The 17,876-nt window shown below is 42.2% G+C and overlaps 1 protein-coding gene across 3 annotated transcripts in view; it reads right to left on the minus strand.

The window, feature by feature from the left end:
• Nucleotides 1-17,876, minus strand: part of AGAP1 (ArfGAP with GTPase domain, ankyrin repeat and PH domain 1) — a gene marked incomplete at its 3' end in the record, with an annotated part of 386,349 nt that overhangs the window by 250,372 nt on the left and 118,101 nt on the right. For all 3 annotated transcript variants that reach the window (XM_082001546.1, XM_082001545.1, XM_082001547.1), the window contains exons 2-3: nt 16,420-16,478; nt 7,720-7,807 (exon numbers count right to left, since the gene is read on the minus strand). In XM_082001546.1, coding sequence (XP_081857672.1) covers nt 7,720-7,807; nt 16,420-16,478 — 147 coding nt within the window. The remainder of the gene's footprint in view (nt 1-7,719; nt 7,808-16,419; nt 16,479-17,876) is intronic.

A 17,876-nucleotide genomic window follows, 5' to 3' on the forward strand; every position in this document is an offset into this window, starting at 1 on the left:
TTGATGGTTGGACTTGATCTTAAAAGGTGCTTTCCAACCTTAATGATTCTGTGATTTGAAAGAGAAAATGGAAGGCGGGCACTTCTTCCAGAAACAAACTCCAAACTAGCTTCTGCCTCAACAGAAGCAGAAAACAAGCAGCACTGGAGACCTGAGTCACTTGTATTACTATTAAAAGCCTGATGTTGCAATAGCACTTAGAAATCTGAATTACAGTTTTTACCTGGGACACAACCTTCAGAGGAGCCTGCTGCGAGAAGGGCACAAATCCTGCAGACATTAGTCACCAAACCTTTAAGCGTTCAAGGAGCAACACGTTAAAGACATCTTAAAGATTGGTCGACCCTCAAGGCACACAACCTAAAAGGGAAGTCCCTCCTAGGAAACTGCTTCTTCAGCACCTTCTCCCCAGGAAAAGGGCAAATACTTAACTTCTTCCGTTAATTAACATAGTTCCTTATTTGTGCAACACTTTAAACAGTAGCCAGAGGTTTTCAAAGAATTCGCTAACCCACACAGCCAGTCTCAGGGGGACGAGAAGAGGGAAGGGCTGGAGAGGGGAGACTGCAGAATACATAAATACACTCTTTTATGCTAAGCCTGAAAGGCTCCAAAAGCCCAAGAGAGCCAACTGCAGCAATACTTTAAAATGATCAAAAAAGACAAGTGTGATCTTCTATCTGGATGTCAGCATGAAATGCCAAATAAAAATAATCACCCAATAGTATTATAGCAAAACAGAAGACAACTGAGAGGAGGTAATTTTGAAACATGCGTCTGAAGTCATCACTGTCTCTTGCACACAACACAGCGTTTGGCTGGGTTTTATGGACCAAAAAAAAAAAAAAAAAGTACTCTGATGGCTTCTGCTGCCCCACAAAGTGCTGAGTAAAGCCTGTGAACCCTCGCACCTAGGATTTGAATTTGACACGGAAAATTTCAGATTCTCTATGTTTTGTGGCCCGAGTGCTGTAATGGAAGCAATACCCAGCTCCTTGAAAGAAGCTGGACTTTAAGGCTCGTATTGCTTTTGGGAAACTCATTCACTTGGAATTCTTCTAAAAATCTCTCTGTATAAGCCACGTGTAGATTTTTAGATGGATGATGATGATGTTATGGAATTCCAGGAAACCATGAGTCAAAGAGCATCAAAGTACATTTTTAAAGAAAAGCTTGTAAGTACATATTCAGGGGACAAATTTCGCTGCTATTCATTTACATTTAAGCCAGCTTGCTCACCAAGAACAGAATACACAGATTAGTCTGGGACAGAGCCTCTCCTTTTACTCCTGAAAGATAAAATTTGGTTGCTAAGTAAATATGGCCTCTAGATTCCTACATATTTGAAAAAAATTAACTAGATAACAACAGCTAATGGCTTCTGTGAAGAAATTTGCAACTTTAGGAACCTAACTGCTCACAGAAGGAAGAACTACATTTTCAGTCTGCACATGAACATGGGAAGAAAGGGACAGGAATCACTGTCTTACAGAGGAAAAGGTTGTCCAATTCTGCTACAGCTCCCATGTTTCGGTCAACCTGAAACATCGAACTGTGAACCCCATCTCACTGTTAAATCTCCCAGCACACCCAAGTATAAAGAATGTCAAAATATGGTATTCCTTTCCTGCCTTGTTTGTCTGAACACTTAATTTACTGTAATGCAAGAAAAGAAGAAAATTTTTTTTAACACCCCCCACCCCAGGGAGAACAAGCTCCATGCTTGGTTTCACCTCAGAGCCCAGCAACTGAAGCATTAGACCTTTTCCATGAATGAAGCCAACTGGAAGGTTATCGAGGTTAACAAATCATGCTTGAACTTTCTGTGTAAGTATTTTGTAAGAGTCTCTGGCCAAACACAAGTCTCGTGAGGGGATGCTGAACAAAAGCAGCCGAAGTTTTAAAGCAGTCTTTCTCAATCCCGCTTGCATAATTACACTCTGTGGAAGTAGCATCAGATGGAAATAGGTACTAGATGGAAATAGGTACTAGATGGAAATTGAAAAACATGGACATACATCTCCCAGTATGAAATTTCTACATGTTTTGGTAACAGGCTAGCAACTTATTGTCACAGTAATCTCATGACATTCCTTCGTCTGTAAAGGGAAGGCTGAAGGTGACACTTTGCGAGTATTTAAATAATAAACATGAAGTTTCAGGACTGTGTCTGTTACTCAAGTGATATGTAGGCACTGAAAAAGTTTATCAGTGGAAGCTGCTATAGTATAAAATTATTTTTAGGTCAAGTTTGGAAAGAAAGCAAGTGATCACAGCTTTCTGGAAAGCGCATTAAGGCTTTACCCTATAGCACTTAGTGGAGGAACATACTTATTGTAACCCTTACCACTTAAGGGACCTCTAACTGAAATTCAGCGGCACTTGAAGCGTGATGCATCTTATCCTTTGGGGACAGACCAAGGAGTCCAGTGCGGACGTACTCTGCTGGGCTTGTAGCTCACCCGGGATGCGGCGGAGACAGTCCTACAAAACCCAAGTGCTAACCAAACCGCTGCACCTCACTCGCGCTGCGGCGCGGCGACAGCCACAAAACAACCAACTGGAATAAAACACCCGATGCAATCGCTTTCAACCCATTCTACCAATGAGACAAAGAGCTAAAATGGGCTACAATTACAAAAAGGAAATGGGAAAGAAGAACTCAAAGGCAATGGAATTACCTTATATCATATAAGGAATAAAAAAAAAAAAAATCCAGATTAAAAAAAATTCAAGCAGTAAAAAGAGATACCTATTAGTGGCTAAAATAACTCTCTGTAAGAACTTCCAATGCCTTTCTTTTATACCATGCACTGCATGGGAAGCCTAAGCATTATTAACCTTAGAAAGTAGGGAACAGAAAGTATTGCAAAGAGTCACATCCTACATTTTCATTTAAATTTTAAGTTCCTCCACACACAGACAGATGAAAGCTCCGCTGCCTGCCACAGCTACTTGCTCCCTCGAGTCAGGATGCTGGATGGTCTTTGTGCTTTGGAGAACACAAAACCAATTTACTCTGCATTACAAAAAAATCTTAAATATACCCCAATGTTTAGTTATTAGCCTCCTTAAAACAGCCGTCCCTTGTTTTGGTGCCTAAGTAGAGCAGAGTGCCACTAGATAATTACCAATTCTCAGAAAACTAGCAGCCAACAATTTCCAATCTCAGGAAAGAAGTTACGCTTTAAGTTACTTTCACGTCAGGCTCATAAGGATATACTACCCTGGAAACCTGCGCCCTTAAAACTTTCTCAAAAATTACCATAGATACAACCCTAACAGTTGCACCACCTCCTGCACCGGCTTTCTCCCTGCGGTTGTACTGTACACCCACAAGTGCCACTACCTTAATTCTGTTTCCTCGGCCGGGAACCTGCTCCCTCCCCAACTCTCATTTCACCTATTCGGCATCTTTGAATTTAAGGGGAATCTGATAACGTGACCTCAGCTCTCCTTCTTGGTTTTCTTAAACAGAAAATATACTGGACAGATTTCGCAGTTCATGTTCGTATCAGTTGTCTGTTCCAGCACCTCATTTTCGTGTGGCAGTGGGGTAGGAGAAGAAAAAACAACTCCTTTTTCCTCATCCCAGCTGAGACGTCTTGGACCACAACTCAACTGTTGTTTTTGTTTTTTTTTTTTTTAATCAGGCTCCCTGGAAAAAAATATTTAAATAATCATGACATGAATTAAGGTATTCACAGACATACCAGAGTTGTGTAAATGCCTTTAAGTCACGTTTCATGCTTCTGTGGCTTTTTGGAAACAAAAACCCAGAGAGTAACAGAATATTCCTGACACTCACTGTTCCTATAAACTTCAATTCACCTTGGTCTGCAAAGTACTTGGTCTCAAATTCCATGCACACCACATCTTATTTTGTTCCTACAAGTAGAATTAAAGTTTTAGACAGGTGGAAAGAGATACTAGGTTGCACGCATCTTCTTTGTTCTTTCAGCTACGTAAACAACCCAGCACACTGTTTAGTAGCAGTTTTTCTTCTGGCGATTCGAAAGTTCTTAGATCACAAATCACTAAAATACCCTATTTCCCATCGCTTCTTTGTTGTAGCATTACAGAAAAAAATTGCAAAACCCAGACTACTGAAATTCCCACTTGTTACAGGGTAATACATCACTTTTTGCTTACATCAAAATAAAACTGATTTAAAAATGTGTCACACAGGACTGCAGCTATGTGCATGTAAAATATGCAAAGGAAGAGCCTAGAAATCAATTTTCTTGCCAAGACAAACTCACTCTATGAGAAAACAAAGGTTTTCACATTACAATCACACTAGAGACTAAATTTAATTCTGAAGAGAAATAAAAGTTGTGCCAGGCAAGGAGAGAAAAGTGCTTTACATTTTAATGTTATATGATTCCTCCTCTTGGTGGGGAGGTGGCATTAAATGGCGTTAAATCCGGCTGGCAGCCAGTCACAAGCGGTGTTCCCCAGGGCTCGGTTCTGGGGCCGGTCTTGTTCAATATCTTTATTGATGATCTGGATGAGGGAATCGAGTGCTCCCTCAGTAAGTTTGCAGACGACACCAAGTTGGGTGGGAGTGTTGATCTGCTGGAGGGTAGGAGGGCTCTGCAGAGGGATCTGGACAGGCTGGATCGATGGGCTGAGGTTAACTGTATGAGGTTCAACAAGGCCAAGTGCCAGGTCCTGCACTTGGGTCACAACCACTCCATGCAACGCTACAGGCTTGGGGAGGAGTGGCTGGAGAGCTGCCCGGTGGAAAAGGACCTGGGGGTGCTGGTTGACAGCCAGCTGAACATGAGCCGGCAGTGTGCCCAGGTGGCCAAGAAGGCCAACAGCGTCCTGGCCTGTATCAGCAATAGTGTGGCCAGCAGGAGCAGGGCAGGGATCGTGCCCCTGTACTTGGCACTGGTGAGTCCGCACCTCGAATCCTGTGTTCGGTTTTGGGCCCCTCACAACAAGAAGGACATTGAGGTGCTGGAGCGTGTCCAGAGAAGGGCAACGCAGCTGGTGAGGGATCTGGAGCACAAGTCTGATGAGGGAACTGGGGGTGTTCAGCCTGGAGAAGAGGAGGCTGAGGGGAGACCTTATGACTCTCTAGAACTACCTGAAAGGGGGTTGTGGTGAGGTGGGTGTTGCTTCTCCCAAGTAACTAGCAATAGGACCAGAGGAAATGGCCAGGGGAGGTTTAGACTGGATATTAGGAAAAATGTCTTCATTGAGTGGTCAAGCATTGGAACAGGCTGCCCAGGGAGGTGGTGGAATCACCAACACTGGAAGTGTTCAAAAAAAACGTGTGGACGTGGCGCTTCGGGACATGGTTTAGGGGGCATGGTGGCATTGGGTTAACGGTTGGACTTGGGGATCTTGAAGGTCCTTTCCAACCTGAGTGATTCTGTGACTGTGTGATTCTCTGTAATGTCAGGCAGCAAGAGACACATCTTGTCTTCAAGAAAAGAGCTGAAGGAAATATGAAACCATCTATATATACTTAAGATTCATTTACTGGAATGCTGAAGCTATCTTAAGAGTCTACAGGAGCTCTGCCACTTGTCTTATTCAAGGCAGGTTTCATGGTAATTGTAGTAATTTAGAAAGCAAGGGATTGCAGATATAGCGGTCCTTGGTCGTAATTACCATTTTCACATGAAGTATGCATCCATCATTTTACCAATTAGGTATTAATTACATGATACCTGATACATTTTGCTGTTAGTAAGCCATTCAAAGCCAGTAAACTTAGGTTTTTCTTAAATAGCCAAGCATTTGACGCCTTAACGTCTTCTATACATACTAGTCTTTATGCAATTCAACAGGCCAGCACATCTGCAACACCTCAGAAAAGAGGAAGATCTGCATTGGTCTCCAACGTAAAGGCTTAAACCTAGCCTCGATTTATCAAAAGGTACGTTCCCACGCAGAATGGAAAAATCAGAAGTCCCACACCGCAACGCAACTGAATCATCTGCACTGCTGCTGTATTTTCTATAGAACAGTGGCGTATGGACTTAACTTAGATGAGAAAGAAATAAACGCTAACAAATCGCTACTGCAAATGTTTACTAAGGATAGTTTATATGGGTTGAATTTCCTTTAATACTAACTTGACTGGATATCTTGACCCTATCCCTTACAAGGTGAATTAGAGCTCTTAATTATACAAGTTTTTCTACTGTTAATGAAATGGAATGGTGTCATTAGTGAAGCTTGTCAGCCACACTTATGTGCAAAGAAATGATTTGACACCGCTTTTGCAATCTAATCCTTTCAGGAACAACAGTCAGAATGTCACTCAAGCACTGTAAATAAAAATCCTCGAAGACAAGGAGGACAGATGGCAACACTCTGAACAAACATCAAAAATATTCATAGTTTAGGAGGAGAGGACTGTTATCCCTGTGACTAATCAATACATTTGAATCTTGCAAGAAAAAAAAAAATTTCTCTTCATGAAACAAGGAAAGAGATCTGTAGAGATACTCATTTTTGCTGAAGACTCGTTGTATTCAGTGGATCTACGTACTACATGACCACTTCTCACTATCAGCGTCCAGAAGCAGGAGGCATAAATGTGACCCCCATGCAGTTTTGTTGCGAGGCTCAGTTATGACCCCAGCAGTCCCAGGTACAAAGCAGCAAAAACATTCAGGCAAGCTTATAACCTGGAAGACCTCACTGTTACTTGCAGTTACACAAGAAAAAGCCTGGTCCACCCCTCCCTTCCCCTCTCCTCCCATTTTAACTACAATTCAAGACTGTTAAAATGTCAAGTACTATGCTTAATAGCTTCCTTTGGTAAGAGTTAATTTGAAACAAATGTTATCATAGATGCATGAAGCTACAAACTATTGCTGAAAAGACAACTACAGCCAGAGACAAAAACAGTGAGATGCACTAAAGACTTGAAATCAAAAGGGCACAAATCAAAATGATACACAGAACAAGGGGAAAACGCTATAGTACAGAAACTGCCGTCTGTCTCTTCAAAACAAGAGCTGCCATGAAGACAATGTATAGTTACCTGCATCCATATCTGCAAAGAATGGAACAGCCAGTAAGGAAAAGAAGGAACCAGAAATTCAGTGTCTCAGAGACGGATTTAAAAGTTCATAAGGAGAACAGATAAAAAAACCAAAAAAGTATTTAGTGTAAGATACACCTCTATAAGGCACTATGATATTTTTTATTTCAAGCTATAAACTTGGATTAATGTTAAACACTACAACGTTTTCAGGTATAAATTAATTTCTATGGCATATGAACATTTATTGTTTTTTAAACTTCAAGACCAAAGATTTAACAGATTAAACGAGGAATAAGTTACAGCTTTAGTTTAGGCTTGCAAAGTTTTTTATTCTTCCCAACACCACAAACCAAAGTGCCCGATTCTGCACAAATCCAGTACTAGATACAGTAATTGTGGCTTTCAACTGCCAAATTGAAAGCAGCAGCACTACTGAGAGCAGTGAACTCTTCTCTATACAGGACCAGAAGTTTCCCAGATGGACACATAATAGATGTCAAAGTAGTTAAGGATGCTAAGCAGTTATGAAAAAGGTACAATTATACTCATCATGTACTTATCTCAGTCTGGAGAACGTTAAAGGAAAAAAATCTCCAGGAACACTGAAATAGCAAGATTCTTTACCGATTCATTTCTGCATGATGAAAAATGAATAAACATGTAGTTTGTGGGGGGAAAAAAATAGTGAAATTTGCATATCCACATACCTTCAGGTGATTCCTCTTGGACATAGGTGCCAGTCAGATAGCGGTGTACAAGCGCAGACTTGCCGCTCGCTAGGTTACCCACGATCCCCTGGAAAAAAGGAAAAAGTTCAACCGCAATTAATCCCCATAAAACCCAGCACATTCAAGCAAAACAGTAACACAGAAATAACTTCTCTGCACTTGAGGAGAAAGCCCACACAGGACAGACGCTCCAAAATACGCCAACAGGTGAAGTATCTGCCAAAAAACGAAGGCTACAGCAGAGTATACACACGACAACCCATAAAACAAGATCAGTTTATTAGTAGCACTCCTTTCTTCAGCTTGCCACTGATGCCAAGTGTGAACATGAGGCAATATATAGACTTCAGGGAAGAAGCCTGAAGCTCAGAGCAAGCTTGTCACTTCTCTGCTGAAAAATATAAATACATCACTAAACTCTCATACTGGGAAATACCTCTGCAGGCTATCCACCACATGATTCACGCTGACTCGCTACTATAGCTCGCGTAGCCATATATATGGCTATGGACAGGTAGATTTGACATGTCAACTGTGACTTGCTGAAGTCCCTTACCTGACCAACAAGTTTACAAACGCAAACCATCCACACCCAAACACCTGCAGCATTGGGAACGTCTCACAATCAAATAGAAGTACTCGATCTTAAAGCACAAATGACTCTTCTGTGAAGATTGTTTGCTAGCGTTTGTTTATAAAAACCCAGGCAGAAGTAGAACAGAGACCAACACCAAAACAATTGTCTTCCCTGAGGTGCTCAAATGCCAAAGACTTGAAGATTTGCCCCTTTTTTTTAGTTGTTTTATTAGAGGTGTGAGGGAGTTACGAAGCCTGCCTGCATTACTCCCACAGTACCAAACAAGCCATCCATTTCAAGCCGCAGCCTTGCAGCCAGTACAAATCCTGCTGATTTGTCCCCAGGCCTGGCCATCAACCAAAAGTGGACTGACAGATGCAGCAAGCAAGATCCAAGTCTGGCTGCCTGCCCTGCTCTGCACAGTCCAGGGGACAGAGAAAGTATGTTCTCCAGACCCTCCTGTGTTTTAAACAAATGTCTTTTTTTTTTTTCTCCTTCTTCCTTGCTTAGTTGTCATCTGCTTATTCAGATCTCTGTTGACCACAACTCCGAGGACATTGTGCTTGCTCGGTGTTTCGGGGAGGCGATGGAAACTTATTTCATCCTTTAAAACAAACCTAAGCCTACTCTGTTCTCGCATGTTTATCTTGACCCTAACCAAAAAGTTCAGAACATAAGATCCCTGAAGAAAGGATGAACTCTGCTGATCTGCCCAAGTTTGCCAAATTGACAGAGGCAGCATGAGCAAGTTATACATTAATACACATTCTCTACTCCATTTTCTTATTCCTCATTGATAAGAAACTATCCTCCTCATCAAAAATTGATAAACCCAACGGAGGGGTGCCACCTTAAACTAACCCAATGACAGTTTGGTTTTTGGTTTCTGGGGGAGACACACGATTATTTATTCTTTACAACCCAGAACAACCTTCAACTGAAGACCAGGCTAACAGTGCTGCAAGGATGCCCACTGTGCAAGAACAGCTCAGGTAAAGCAGCGACTTAGGCAGAGAGCAAACGGAAGGCATTTTCTCACATCACCCTTCTGACAGCAAGAGCTTTAAGTGTGATGAACAGTGTGGGCTACAGTGGAGGAAAAAAACCGGCAAGAACCCCAGAACATATTTCAAAAGTAATAGCAAACAAGAAGAAAACCCCATGACCCAACCTGGGGGTGTGAAGGGTAAAAAGGCAGGGAAAAGAAGAGACACCAGATCCCATACCAGCCTAATGCTATAGGAGGCTTCACCTTCTTTTGTTTGCATTAGCAAGGAAGAACTTGAACAGACAGAAAACAGTTTGTTGTTAAAAAAAAAAAAAAGACACAGAAAGAAATATAAACCAAGAAACCCAGTGTAGGCATAGCTGCTATTGAAGAGCAGTCCCACAAAAATGAAAAGGAAGCCACAGCCCAAGTGCTTAGACAACACACAGCTGTTTACTGGGCTATGCAGTCACTCTGAAGAGTGTTTAAACCAGCGTACCATACCAGAAGTTTTTAATCTAACTTATACCTAAGAGAAATTATAGGCCATGCTAGCGTGTACAGAGGTGTCTACACCTAAAAGTGAGCGCAAGATCGGTGAGCGAGGCAAACGCCACTTGCGTTCTCAGACCACAGTTCCATGGGACGATGCTCTCGGGAAGCAGACTGCAGAGTCTGGCTGAGCCAGGTCTGGCTGAGCCAAAACAACTCATCAGGTTTGTTTGCTCCTTCCAGACTAACAAGGTTCACCTGGAACCCAGAAAAAACCCCCGAAGTTACAGAAGATACCCTCTTAACAAGACCTATTTTGCAACTTAACAGAAAAGAAAGAGCAACCGGTAATCTTTTTAGGGAAAAGGGTAACTTCCACAGGTGCCTGACTTCATCTGCCTGGTAAACCTCATCCCATAGGATGCTCAACACCAAGACAAGGATACAGCTGATGCCTCAGGCCTCCTAAATCATTAGCATGCTCTGCATACCCTGCTTTGCAAGCAGGTCAGACCTGCAACACGACCAAGGCTCTCGCCTCCAAGATGCCCACACTTAGTGGCTGAAAGCAAAGGTTCTGAAAGAGTCTAGAGAGAAGGTCCCTTGGTTTGAGCAACTAAACATTTTGGGTAAACCGATTTTTCTAAGTCCTCTGGGCAATTCACTCGGGAAAAACTACAACATAAAGTCACTAACTATGGCTTCCAAGTTTTGCCAACACGAGAGACACGATGGCGGTGAGTGAGTGGTGCGGGCACACGCGTGGGGCAACTGCGCTGGGTTTGGTTTCCTGCACGTTCTGGCTCAATGTCTTGCACCTTGAGCACAAGCTATTAGGAGAAATGAAACCGCTCTCTCTCTAGCACCCATATTTTCTTTCATCTCACAGGTGCATTGGGAAAGTGTACAGTGTGTTACTGAAAATTAAGTGAAAGACTTCAAGAAAAATTAATACAGAAATGAGTTGCTGTATTCAAAAGGATGTGAATAGAGGACACTAAGTAGAGGCCTAAGATTCTGTATGGCACAAGAAAACAGACAATATAGATTAGTTAATACTTCTTAATCCTCCAATTCTCCCATTCAATGTCTAGGGAAAATAATCAGAGGGAGGGAAAGACACCTTGGGACTTCCACCTGCACATACAAAGAACAAAAACTAAAGCGATACTGCACAGACACCCAAATCCTGTATTTCCATTCTGAATGCCTGATTTAACCACAACATAACTTCAGCTTTCTCCAACGTTCAACAAGACATCAAGAGCTAACAGAAAGAAAATATCATCCCTAACACATGTCCTTTTAACCCCAAAACATCAAGCAACCTCTTAAGTGAATTACTTTTCCCTCCATTATATGCCAATTAACTACAGCGAGCTTGTCTACTCATACACTTCCCTAAATAAACAAACTATTCAAATAGCCCTCCATCCTTCTCAGACAAAAACCCCATGATGCCTGAGGAAATCCTGTGAATAACAACTTGGCCTCTGCACCCCTCCTCATCATCAAAATCGATACCCTCTCCCTTTCCAAAGTCTCCCAGTGAGAGGTTACTTCTCACCTTTTTCCCTTCGCCTAGAACAACACATTTCTCACTGCTCAGGATTCACCACCACTCAGACGTTTAAGATTTAGTGTGTGAAAACTTAAAGTTTTTTTTTTTTAAATGGCCAATATATCTGATCAAGACACAGTTTTCCAGACTTTAACAGATCTCCAATTTTTTGAAGAGATTAACTAAAATGCTTGCTAATTGTCTATTTTCCTCAGCACGTAGCTCATCAGCGGGCTGTATTCACTACACCAGGAGCTTCACTCTGGAGCAGAAGCTGAACGCCACGTTCTCAAGGCAAGTGTCTCCCTCTCCTCCTTCCCCACCGGCTCTGTTATTATGACAACCTGGGCCAAAAATGGCAAACAAACAAAAAAATCCCACCTCTAAACCAGTAGATCAGACACACCTCTGCAGATAAATAACCAGGCTAAGGCCCTTTCTGAGCACCACAATTTCTGAAGAATTGGAAAGCAAGCAAGCTTCGCAAGGGCTTGCTAGGAAAATGCTGACAGAGAAGAGTTCTTTTACATTTTCACTTTACAAGCAATAGCTCTAGACCTTTGGAAACAACATACCAAAGCTGTTTCTGACCTACCTTGTAGCAAACCAGTGTAGCACCAACACATCCACAAAAGAAAGTTCCGTTAGATGGGGAGATCATCAGTCATGTAAACACTTTTACAGCAGATGTTGAAACCTTCACTTACAAGTGACTCTAGTTCTGCATGTATGCAAATTAATGCCATTTTAGAGTATGCCAGTGACAAAAATATAACCGGCCAGAGGGCTAAATTGCCAGGAACAACTGAAAGCCATCAATTCAGGCTCCAGCAAGAGTGACCATGCTATGTCCTTTGCCCATGGCTGCGACGTGTGACTGTGTTTAGTCAAAGACCCCAGATATTTGAAAGACATCTAGTGATTTGAGAATATAACTTTGCTTTTTTTCCCCCAAGTATGCCAAAGACAATACCAGCACATGTAGCTTTACAGCACTTCAGGTTCTCCAGTATGTTCTTCCATACGGGCACCCAGAAAGATGAAGGCGCCTGGCCAGAATCTGCATTAAACGTGATGCTACAAGCTGATCAGTGCCTTCTGCAAGATGTGTATTTCATTTAAGAGACCAGTTCACCAACTCATGTAGTAAAACTACTAGAGCCTTCTTCCCCTAAGATATGTTATTGAAAACCATGCACAATCCCCAAAGATAATGTATTTCCCCCCTCTTTCTCCTTTTATTCCTTTCCATAAGTTGTCTCAAGACTGGGGGGGGGGGGGGGGGTGTTAGCATTTTAAAGATAATGCAGAATTGATTTTCTTCATCAGAATGTTCAACTGTTTCTTAACAGAGAAGTTCCTGGATTTATATTTTAAATCAGTTTCAAACTACCCACTGAACTGACAAAAGATCTCTAGGAACTTAAAGGGAGAAAAAAGTGAACATGAAGAAAGCATTAACATAGTCAGTTTTGTGTTGGAGTACTAATGTTAACTTCTCCAAAAAAAAAATCACACGGAACCCAAAGCAAGTTTCCTCAAACCTGACTATAAAAAACTACATTTGCAGCATGGCTTTTTTTTTTTCCTTCCCCAGACAACTACTGCAGAAAACATTCAGGAGACATCCTCCTCCTCCTCTTTTCACCTGGTGAGAGAGCGGATTCCTTATGACCTCCCCTCAGTGCCTGCATCTGAAGAGACAAGGCAGCCATCTCTCTTCTACCAGATACAAATCCAGTACATGAAATTAAAATCTAGCAGAATTGGCCTGCTGTTGTTCAGTGAAGTGCTTGGCAGTACTGCTCCGGGTCTCTGCACACTATTAACCTCTGAGAACTAGGAACAATAAGCTTAACACTGGAAAAATCTGTCTTCTAATACAATTTCTTTCTTAACCAGGATTAATACTTGTTTTAAGGATAATCTCCCACACTATGACAAATATACCAGCATGTTTTCAGAGTAGTCATATCCCTGTCTCCCATATTTTATATACAATCTGAGTAATTGCTATTTATTTATGGATACATATGAAACACACAAAGTTACAACAAACACTTTACAGAACAAAAATACTAACATAACCCGGTTCAGCAACTAGATAATTCAGTTAGCAAGGCTGTAACACAATGTGCTGTCAGTTATGACTTGTGCAACACTGAATCATTTATTTACATGTGCCAGATATGCTGTAAAATAATTCCAAACCACTATGCCCACATCCTACTAAAGCCTGTTTATATAAATCCATTCATGTTCTGATGGCATTTGGCATTTTTAAAGCTATCCAGCACAGAAGCCTGACCACGCTTCGCGTAATTTTTTGGAACAAATTAAATTATTTTGTCCAATAATACCTCTTGTTTATTCTGCGCCTAACACATCCTTATTTTACACTTGGGTAAATGGGATCCAGGAATACCACCACTGCTCAGGAAAGGCACTGGTCTCACCCAGCTGGCCTAGCACGCTCCTCACCGTAACAGAAACATCACGATCCATTAAAACCCCCTCACTGGTAGCATTTGATCAGTAGAAACAAATATGCTTCTGAAAAAAGGAAAGAAATCAAGCCCAACGTGTATTTCTAAAAAAAAGAGGGCAGAGAGAAGGATGGGTATTCTTTCCTCAAAAGCATGTTGAAAAATACATCCGTCGGCTTTTCTTTATTGCAACCTTGTGTGCCTCCTCTGCTCTCCCACAGCCCGTGTCTATTCGCCTCAATCTTCTGTAGAGCCTAAGGGTGTAACAGCAGCCGCTGCAAAAATCAAGTACCAACCCCAATTTAAGGACCACCCAACGTCTACAGAGAGGACAACCTCTCCCAGTGACCTGGTAACCATCCTCCCCTTCAGAGTACAGCCCGCTCGAGCGGCTAAAGCTGGGGCTGCCTCAAACCCTTGCAACATTAAGCCTCATCTCTCCATCTGCACTGCTGCACTTGGCAGCGACGGGAGGCAAACACTCCACCCTTCTCATAGCTCTGCCATCCCCAACACGGCCACAAGCTAAAGCAACGCACCCAGAGTTATCCTTAGCGGTGAACGTAACGATAGCGCTGCGGCAGAAGGGGCAGGTTTGGCTTTTAACACGGGCCTTTTCCTTTCTCAGCCATACGCAAGAGCCGACGATGAGGCTGGAAGCAGGCAAAGGGGAGAGACGCGTCCCGGCACCACCTCCTTCGCAAGGGCGGGCGTACAGGGAAGGCAGAGCAGGTTTCAGATGGAGCTCCTCGCTCGCCCTGTCTGCTGGAGCACAAGTTCACAGCCACAGCTGGTGCTGCTAGCTTCAATAATTTGCAGTGGTGTAATCAAATTACTATTTTTGTAATGGTAAGAGTTCTGCTTTTATCCAGGATTATACAAACTGAAGCCTTGGACGGCTCATGCATGCCGAGCACTTAAAATCAATTCTCTACAGCAGCCGCACAGCAGAAGTTTGTTTTCCTACCACTGGTTCAGACATCATGGGGGCAAGACACTCACGGCAAGCATTCACACCACGCAGCTGGGGTATCACAGCAATGCCTGTACCCCGAGACCGTTACCTAGCGCTCGGCAATTGCGTTCTGTATTACAATGCATAGCAACTGCAGCTTCCATCTCACCTGCAAGCCCAAAGTTTATTGCTGGGTGTTGTGAACTGGTAGGGCTCAGCAAAGAGGAAGGGATGAACGAGGAAACCCTCTGTAGAACCTCCTCAGCGTAAACTAGCTACTACCACAGTGGACTGGTTTCATATCCAACCAACACCTCCCAGCCCTAAATTCTTAGTTATTTTCTTGTGCGAGGTATTTTGGGAAGTATTTGTCTTCCAAATTATACCACTAGCTAATACAAGAAGGGCCTGCAGAGGGTCACCAGATTCAGTTTATGTAATTACATCCACTGACTACCATATTTCTCTTCTGCTTACCTCGTGCACTGCTGTAATCAAAGCAGAAATGTAACTGTAGCCATGAGGAAGTTGCTTCGATTAAAATGCCATTCTGCATAAGTGCATTTATCATTCTAAGTTTGACCTGTGCTTTCTCTCACCTCCGTAAACGCTACTGTCAGCTCTGATTTGGAAAAAGACTTTTACCACATGAGAAATGGGCAAATGAAGCATGGCACCAGCCACCCATTCTTAAAATTCAGAGAGTTTTGCCCAATTTGCTTTGCTGCTCGGCAAACGGGTGCTTGGATCAGCGCAGCTCGTCCAGTTACAGCTGGACAACAGGAACTGAGCACAGATACCTACTGAAGGTATTACCAAGTTCTGTATCTCAGGTACCACAGTCCCTTTGTAGGGTTTGAGAAACTGATTGTGTTTCATTATGTCTGGACTTCCACAGGGTAAACATCACAGTGATGTGGCCTCAACAGCTCTGTGCTGCTGGCTTGACAAGCTGCGGGTTTAATATCCACTGAGAGGAGGTTTCAGCCCTCATCTCCAGCCTCCACATTCTATAACGCTTAAAGGGCAAATTTGGGAACTTCCCCAATTTGTCTGTTATTTTCACCTTTTCTTCCACCTATATGGAAAGTGGCTCAGCCAAGGGAAAAGTAAACAAAAATAAACAGCTATTAAATCATCGTTCTTTCTTACAGTAAAATCTAGTTTTTGAATCACTATATGAACCTTCAAAATATTCTTTTTTTTTTATTCAGTATAAATGCAGTTAAATTCTTCTAAGAGACAGAGAAAAGACATTTGGTCGTTGAAGAAATGTGAAAAATAATTACAGTGAGATAAAAGGAGCTTTAGATATCACCTAACTTTCACTTCCCCTCTTACAGAAGTGCAAGACTTCCCTACTGAGATGGCCACCCTATGAAGCTGGTTCATGTACCCAAACATGTCAAAACAGCAATAAAAAATAGATTTTTGAAGCATGTTTACAAAAATAGAAGATACATAAAACGTCATTAAAATGGTTCTGTTGAAGAAAAATGCTTTACCTTTTAAAATTGCTTTCCAGCAATCTAGCAGTACATTTCATGAACCCTAGAAGATTTTCACTTGTGCGTAACATTTTCAGAATGTTTTTCATGACAGAATTAAAAATAAACTCACCACTTTCAGTTCTGGTACGGATCGGCTTAGTGTCCATTCCTGGCTATTTACAAAGGCATCTGTAAAAGTGGACAACATTCACAAAGTCAGTACAATGACATTTAACAGTCTGCCATGTAGAATTTCATGCTGAGGCTTTGGGTACGCGAGACCAAAAGTCGCACTCAATCTTACGAGCCTGACAGTCCAACGTGACTAGGAGCTTGGATAAACTATTAAAAAAAAAAAGAAAAAAAATCAAGAATACCAGAAATTACCATTCTGCAGAATAGATGAGCTCTCTCCAGCAAGTCTAGCTGTATCATCTCCACTGGCATTAACAAGCTCAAACTAACTCCAGTCCTTCAAGGCTGTGAAAACTCTTCCAGTCTGCACAGGGTTAAACTGCCTCCCAACCACCACAACACATTTCTTCTCTACAGGAAAAGCCTTGGACTGCCCATCACACTCAACATCAGCTACTGCGGTTGCCACCATCAGTAGTAACTTCTCCACACAGGTAAATGAGAATATTTGCCTGCTCTAAAAACATGCTGGTTTTTGCTGCACATCATCCTTCATGTCAACACTGCAACTACCAGCGTCAGTATAAAATTAAATAAAAACTACTAGGGGTGGGAGGGAATTGATTTCTGGAAAACTGATGAGTTAAGCTTATCATTGCTCCCGACGGAAAGAAAGTCATTAGGGCTGCACACGGGTCCAACCTCATTGACAATTCCATACACACAAGAGCAAGAGAAACAAGCCTCCACTTTCCTACCTCCAAAAACATTTCTCATTTTGTTCCTTCTGTAAAGGTCTAGTCAACAGAAAGCAAACAGATAAGCACGTTTCTGTTACAAACCTGAGCAGCGTTTCTCCGAATCCCGATTTAACCCTCTCCAAAATCATGCAAACTAGATGAATGACTGCACGTCACATGCACTCCACGCTCCTACCAAGCAGATGAGATGCAACTCCACAGTAACTAAAACAGCACTGAAGTAGTCCCAGCACTAGAGTCAATTCCCAGTGTTACAGGAAATAAGAGGTGAAAAGTTACACCTGACCACGTTGTCTGTAAGCAAGCAAAAGGTTTTGCGAGCCATCACTGCCCCTCTGAAACACCAGTCGAGAGATCAAGGCAGCTATTTCATTACATCTTTTGATCCAGAGAATAAAAAAAATTGGAAGCAATTCGCCACCCCAGATGGCACCCTCACTAACTTAAGGAACTGCCGCCTGCAAGCAAGCTTCCCCACTGCCTAACTAAAGCCAATCTCAAAGCAAACTTGTATTTTGCATTGTATCTCTATTCCCCATTATACATATCATTTTGCTCAATATTACAAAGAGGTATTAGCCACGAATTTGCAAGTCTTCTCCATCTTTATTTATGACATCACTTTACATTTAAGCTACAAATACGAGCTTGTGTGTACTAGCAGGACGAGTATTTACACGAAAACACTTTG

The sequence above is a fragment of the Phaethon aethereus genome, assembly GCF_964289735.1.
Source record: "Phaethon aethereus genome assembly, chromosome: 6".
In the NCBI taxonomy this organism is placed as follows: domain Eukaryota; kingdom Metazoa; phylum Chordata; class Aves; order Phaethontiformes; family Phaethontidae; genus Phaethon; species Phaethon aethereus.